Source organism: Solanum stenotomum, chromosome 10, assembly GCF_019186545.1.
Source record: "Solanum stenotomum isolate F172 chromosome 10, ASM1918654v1, whole genome shotgun sequence".
NCBI classification, from domain to species: Eukaryota; Viridiplantae; Streptophyta; class Magnoliopsida; order Solanales; family Solanaceae; genus Solanum; species Solanum stenotomum.
In genome coordinates, this window is record NC_064291.1 from 38,154,412 (window position 1) to 38,161,700 (window position 7,289).

Genomic DNA, 7,289 nt, shown 5'->3' on the forward strand with positions numbered 1-7,289 from the left:
ATCACTCATTCCCGTTAGACCGAAGTGTTTGGTCTTTCTTTCTCCGCGCCCGCTGAGGGTTCGCTATATATATATATATATATATATTAGTGTTTTCAAAAATATTTTTTGGGGCGAGTCTCGGGGCGGGGCGTACCAAAAATGCTCTGAGGTGTAAATTGAAGATGTAGATCCATAAGGTGTAAGTCCTAAAATTTGAGACATCAGCCCCGAACATTAAAACATAAGTCCTAGAAGTAAAAACGTACCCCGGGAGTTTTTAATTTATTTTTTTGAACCTTTTTTGTTTTAAATCATATTTTTTATTATTGGTGTGATGATATTTCTCAAATAGTAATTATAATACTTTTTTTCTTCATTATTGATTATTAATACTTATCTCAAATAAAAATCATAATATAATTTCTATATATTATATGTTATTTATAAAAAAATATTTGTAAAATCATTGAAAGACTTACTTTTGCTTATTTTATTAGTAATAAAACTATAAAATTGAATATACATGAGATTACACTCCGTAGATCTATGGGACTTATGTGTTGTGTCTTGGGGCTTACGCCTCGCTTCACGCCCTTGCCTTTTAAAACATTGATATATATATACATACATTATGAAATAGTGCGTAATAATCATCTGAACAAAAGTATTACTTTAACTAAAATCCATTTATGCATTAAGAAAATTTCAATTGATTTTTTAAATCACAATACTAATTATTTCTACTTTTAAGAATTCCTTTTTAGGAAAAACAAAAGAATCTTAAATAATACTTTAATTAGTGCAACCAACTAAGTAACTTTTTAAAGGTAAATATCATTACCCCCAAATAACCAATTTAGGCCGATCAAGATTGAACTCGCACGGCACCACCCGCCTGGCTGCCGCCATCTCCAGCCGTAATTGGAGAGAAAAAGGGGAAGTGAGAGATATCGAGGGATGTTAGTTGGGATCGCAAAACAAGTTCAAGATTAAGCTCTTCCTTCATTTTTGAGGACAATTTATTAATACAGAATTCTTGCGAGCTCAAAAGGAGTTTTTCTTCATCTGATAAAAGGGATGTCGCAGAAATTCTCTGCCACACTCAGAATTGGGGATTTGAATGATTACATAGCTCCCTCACAGGGCTGTGTAGTTTCCCTCAAAGCTAATTCTAATAGAATCAACAAATCCGAGGTATACTTTTTTTTTTTTTTTTTGAAGGTTAGGGTTTTATTTTTCATGGAAGGCTTTGACATATTTCCTTTGATGAATCAGCATGAAGTAATGTAATTTCTTATTTTTGAGCTTTTCGGTGTAGGGTAAAAAATGCATTTGAGCTCTTAGACATGGATTTTGTTCATGTTAATTTGAATTTAGACTTGTAGGATTTGGGGGTGAAGAGGAACCTTTATGGTTAAATAATGAATTTTGCGCAAGGGTGAGAGTGAAAATTGACTTGTATCTCTTTGGACTGCAATTGGTTTGTTGCGGTTGAAGAGCTAGTGCTCTAACTAATGTTATTAATGCTTTACTTGGCGGATGACCAGAATGTGGGAAAAGCTGGAGCTTTGAGCAAACCAGTACAAACAGAACCCGTCAAAATTTCTCTCAAAGATTGCTTGGCTTGCAGGTATTATCTCTTTTCTCTTGCTAAGATATAGCATTCTAGGCAACCAATAATTATCTGGACAAAGGAGTGTAAACCAATAATTAATCTAATGCAGTTAAAATCATGTCAATCAAGTCCAAAGTCTACTATAAATATTGGATTTAGAATAAAAGATGTAATTTTAGGTTTTTAGTTCCAGTTAGCTGATACTAAATTTCTAATTTCTTAATTAATTAATTTCAACCACATCGTTTTCTTAACAACTAAGGTATCATTGTATCAACTATATATATATATATTAACTAGTGCTGTGCTACTTAAGTCTGTGAAAACATGTTAGCCTTAGCACCTTGATGCTACGCTAAAGAGCTATATGAGACAAAGTGCACAACTTGGCTTCACCAAGCTTCGGGGCTTAAGCGTGCTTTAAGTGTCTCTTAAACAACACTGGCCCTGTCTATATATCGACTGACGATTCAAATAACCTGAATCTTTTAATTGTTTTGGTTATAAGGAATTGTGTGCAATGTTTGTGTATATATTAGAACTCCTGTGCTGGTCCTTGTTTGCTGTGAGTTCAGCTCCTATAAGTTACTCATAAAAATGTTACTTGATAGACTATTAATTTTATTTAGTTTTACTTTGTATTTGAATTGAAACTAAAAACAAATGCCTCTCTCTATATGTATGATTTAACAACGGTGAACAACTGAGCTTGTTCCCTGATTGCAGTGGGTGCATTACGTCAGCAGAAACAGTTATGCTTGAGAAGCAGAGCTTAGATGAGTTCCTTTCCAATTTGGAAAAGGGAAGGACGGTTATTGTCTCTCTCTCCCCCCAGTCTAGGGCCGCTCTCGCTGTTCATTATGGACTTTCTTCACTTCAGGTTGGTTTTGGTGCTGGTATTTTTATATTTGTAGTTTACTGTCTGCAGTATATCTTCTCACCTGATATGACCGATGTAAATATTACTTCCATCTTTTTGCTCTTGAAAAACATATATTTTTTGGGGGTTGTTTTGGGGGGGGGGGGGTCAATGGCGTTTGTTTTCCTGCCTTTCGGCAAAGTTGAAAAAAAGAAGTATTGCGAAGCATTTGCATATGTTTGAAAATAATGAGCTTGTACTTCTTATGTCAGGTTTTTAGGAAGCTCACAACACTTTTTAAGTCTCTGGGTGTGAAAGCTATATTTGATACCAGCTGCAGTAGAGACTTGACCCTAATAGAATCTTGTAATGAGTTTATGGTGCGATATAAACAATCCCAATGTACTAGTAGTGGCGAGTCAAAGCCACCTTTACCTATGATTTCTTCCGCATGTCCAGGTAATGGCTTAATTTGCTTTGGTATTTTTCGTAATTTCTTACTTGGTGTTCTATGAATGTTCTAACTCTACTGGTGTTGGTGTTGAAATTGTAGGTTGGATATGTTATGCTGAGAAGACCCTTGGTTCTTACATTCTTCCATACATTTCTTCAGTCAAGAGCCCCCAACAAACTATTGGTGCAGTCGTCAAGAATTTTATATGGCCAAAGCTAAGTGTAAGGTAGCTTATTGCCATCTCATCTTTTTAAGCATTATGCATTAGCTGTAAACTGTAATCTTCCATTTCTTTTGTTGTTGGACTGTCCCAAGCATTATGCATAAGTCGTTTTATTGCAAATATGCGCTAAGCAATCACGTTATCTTTCTGTTGTGTTTCCCCATCCATTTTATGCATCCTACTAGAAAAAAATAAATTACAGAGCAAATTCATGCTGGCCGTTTGATATTTCAGCATATGTGATGTTGCATGTTAGTTGGTGAGAAGTTAAAAGGTTTTATAATGTTCCTAAAATTAAGCTGTTAGTTTTTGGACCTGGTCACAGTTGATTGGTGCTTGATAGAGCTTTTTTATAACAGACCAGAAGATATATACCATGTGACTGTAATGCCATGTTATGACAAGAAGCTCGAGGCTGCTCGTGAGGATTTTGTGTTTCAAGTGGATACAGATAGTGAAAAAATTACGGAGGTTGATTCAGTTTTGACAACAGGAGAGGTTTTGGATTTGATACAGGTAAGAGAGTTCTCTGCTTCTCAGTATTCCATTCCCGCAGAGCAATAATGTGAGATAGCTTGCATTTGGAATATTTGCAATTTTTCTCATTTTCTCTCTGTTGTTTACTTATAGTCAATCTCTCTCCTCTTTGATGTAGTTTAAAGCAGTTGATTTTCAATCCTTGGAAGAGTCCCCCCTAGATAAATTGTAAGCACTTTTATACACCTTGCGTTGATAATCTCATTTCTTGATGCAAATCCTTACATTTGATTGCTTAAATGTACTTTAAAGGTTCACAAATATTGATGAGGAGGGCCATCTTTATGGCGTTCATGGAAGCTCTGGAGGATATGCAGAGACCATTTATCGTCATGTTGCAAAAGTGCTTTTAGGTCAAGAAGTTGAAGGCCCTTTAGCATTCAAGACTATAAGGAATTCTGATTTCCAAGAAGTGAGCCTAGAAGTAAGTTTGCTTCTGCATTCTCCTAGAAGCATGATTTTATGGAATGTTGTTAATATGCCCCTATAATGTTCTATAATCCAAGTACCTGTATGCTGACACTGCGATATCTTCTTGTGCGTGGACAATTGTATCTATAATTTAAGGGTTTCTATCTGTTAACAAGGGTATGATATGGTGTTTGGTCAATTGTGGAGCTGCTAATTTGATGGCTCATGTCAAAGTTTATTGTACTTGGTGGTGGATGGTGTAGCCCAATCAAGTCCTAAATAGGCTAAGCACTTGAAAATGCAAATATAATTGGCTGAGAGTCAGTCAAATCCCACAAGGAGTAAATATGAGGTGTTTGGTTGATTACTTGTAGTTAGAAGGATCTTCGATTGGACTTGCAACATTTGTTTGGGTTTTGAATTTAACTAAAAATAGCAATAGAATTAAAAGCAAACAAATAACTAACGAGAACGTAAATCAAGTGATAAAAGGTACTAGGATTATAGCCCCTAGTTGATTTGCTTTAGCTAATGGGAAATACTTATCTTGTCTAATTGCTTGGCTTATTGATTATGATTCAATTATAATTTACCCATTAAAATCTCATAATAGTAATGTTAATTTTCTCAAAGAATCTCATAATAGTAATGGCCCTACCCCAATTAAGTCCACCAGAGCCTAATGGAATGCTTAAAGTTCTAATGGTTGAACACCCAAGTTAGAGTCTAGCTATTTCTAGCTTGATTCTGTTAACTGAGTTATAGAATCCCTTATAAAACCCAATTCCTTGCTTATTAATTCTTACATAGTCCTAACTCCACCTTCTCAAGTCAGAACCATGATAATTAGGTCTTAATCTCATGTTGAACACCACTAAGTTGCCTAGCAAGGCATGGAGTCGATTAGATAATCATAACTCAAGCAATTAATGACGAACAGCTAATAACCCATTAACTTGCAAACCATTTGGGTCTACGACCATAGCTGAGTCTGTAGCTACTCATGCTAGAAATGAATGAAAAGGCAACTAACAGACAATGAATGAGTCAAACTCGGGTTGAAATCTTCAAAAGTTGCTCGAGTCCTTGCTAAAAAAAGTAGAAAAACCCCTCTTGAAAGAAGAAAAATAAATGCAAGAGTCCAAAACTGAAAGTGAAAACGGTGTTTTGGAGTTGTATTTAGAATTTGCATGGTCAGATGCTGATTTTCAATAAAGTGAAAAGATTTCCTGAAAAATGAATAATTCTCATGCCAAACGGGTCCTAAGTTTGTAGCAATTGGCACAAAAGAGTAGTAGGCCATTGACAACTACTGACAAGATGTCTATTGCATTGAACACAGGTGAATGATAAATCTGTCCTGAAATTTGCATTATGTTATGGTTTCCGGAACCTGCAGAATGTTGTTAGGAAATTGAAAATGGGGAAGTGTGACTACCATTTCTTGGAGATCATGGCATGCCCTTCAGGTTGACATGCTTGATCTTTCTATTTGTGAATAATAGCTCTGAGCCTTCTTGCATCAATTAACAGTTTGTATGTCTTTAATTGCCTCCCTCATGATTATAGGATGCTTAAATGGCGGCGGACAAATAAAGCCACAACCTGGGCAGTCGGGGAAAGAGTTGATTCAGCTGTTGGAGACAGCTTATGTAGAAAATGTAAGTCACATGTTTGATAGAGTTTGTCATAATATAACCATCTTGGACTGTAGGAATTTCCTCTCCAACTTGAAGGCTTTGCATATAATTTGTGGCATGTCTGGGAAATGTACGATGTGTAACTTGAATTGCAGAGCTTGGGAGATTCATCTCTGACTACTGTAGTAGTCAAAGATGAACATGTTGAAATGGAAGTTCACTTTGTTCTGATTTGTTTGAGTGTCTCCCCAACTGGGGCTTTAATATGTCATAAAAACCTGCTTGTTTTGGCTTCTATTTTTCCTCTGCATTACGAGATGATGAAGTTTTTGAACATTCGTCTCTGAAGCAGATTCAAATGAACAAAAATGGTCTACTCTTTAGAAGTTGCAAAGCCATGCATGATTGATGTGGGAACTCTTTGTTTTCCTTGCACTTCAACTTTCTGATCTTATGAATCTGAATTGCCTCCCGAATGCTCTTTGTTAATGTTTCAGGTTGTGGTTGCTGATCCTTTCAACAATCCCATCACAAAGGGCCTATACAGTGAGTGGCTTGAACAGCCTGGTTCAGAGAAAGCAAAGAGGTACCTGCATACTGAATATCATCCTGTAGTGAAAAGTATCACTTCACAGTTGCAGAACTGGTGAGAGATGCAAAATATCAGCTTTTAACTGATTGGCTAAGTTCCAACTGTTCCCTTCTGGTGTTTTTCTGCAAGAGATTCCCAAGCGGGTTTTGATACTACACTGAATTGTTCACAATCTATGTTCATGAGTCTATGCACCACAATTTTGGGAGTCCAATTTTGGTAGTGAAAGTGTTCACCCCATCCTGTAAATATTGTCTTGCAAATTACACAAAAGTCTAGGTTGCAAAACATTGTTCCCCATCTGGATTGGAGTATTAGTGCTGTACGTTTCATATCCCACAACCCCTGATCTTTATTTATTTGGCCACTTAGTTTGTATTTGTTAGAAACTTTTTTTTATGCCAATAGTAAATATCACCAGAATCCTAGCGTAATCGTATCTGATTTCATAGACTGCCTTTCCTTGCTCTACTGTGTAATGTTGTATCTCCAATACTGGGTAAAAAAAGGCTTTTGTTCATTGCTAATAATATTACTAAAATACGCTAAAAGTTGATAAGACTTCATTGGATTGTCAATGATTTTTTTATAAAGAATCGACGCACTTCCATTAGTGATTTCATCTGTTATTTTTTCACGTAAAATGCTTAGAAACTATACAAAAGAATTTTTTTAAAATAAGAAAATTAACATTCGTCCGCAATTTTATTCTGTTTCACGAAAACTAAATGGTACATTAACAATTGAATTGATAGGTTAATATGGAATTGAGATGGGAGTGTCAAAATGAATATATGGGAGAAGAGGGGTTTTGGCCTTTTTTTGGGGGGTTTGGATTCAAATGATATTTGTGAATAAAGAACTTCGGAAATTAGATTGGCAACGGTTGAAACTGGTTTGAACAGATTCGAGCAACTGGAAAATTTACAAAGATAACCTAGTTGACCCTTGATTGTGTATAATAGTGTGGATACAT

General features: G+C 35.7%; 1 protein-coding gene across 1 annotated transcript; it reads left to right on the top strand.

The window, feature by feature from the left end:
• The first annotated feature begins 752 nt into the window (after positions 1-752).
• Positions 753-6,711, top strand: LOC125842109 (protein NAR1). Its single transcript, XM_049521314.1, has 11 exons — positions 753-1,176; positions 1,530-1,612; positions 2,324-2,477; positions 2,729-2,915; positions 3,010-3,136; positions 3,493-3,649; positions 3,789-3,838; positions 3,923-4,094; positions 5,424-5,550; positions 5,651-5,742; positions 6,219-6,711. The coding sequence occupies exons 1-11, from the start codon at positions 1,060-1,062 to the stop codon at positions 6,369-6,371; spliced, it is 1,419 nt and encodes a 472-aa protein (XP_049377271.1). The 5' UTR covers positions 753-1,059; the 3' UTR covers positions 6,372-6,711.
• Positions 6,712-7,289: the final 578 nt, after the last annotated feature.

Excerpts from the sequence above, each read along its gene's own strand:
- LOC125842109 (XM_049521314.1), top strand. The coding sequence starts at position 1,060 with ATGTCGCAGAAATTCTCTGCCACACTCAGAATTGGGGATTTGAATGAT. Across the intron at positions 1,613-2,323 it reads AAAGATTGCTTGGCTTGCAG|TGGGTGCATTACGTCAGCAG; the intron begins GTATTATCTCTT and ends CCCTGATTGCAG. Across the intron at positions 3,137-3,492 it reads TGGCCAAAGCTAAGTGTAAG|ACCAGAAGATATATACCATG; the intron begins GTAGCTTATTGC and ends TTTTTATAACAG.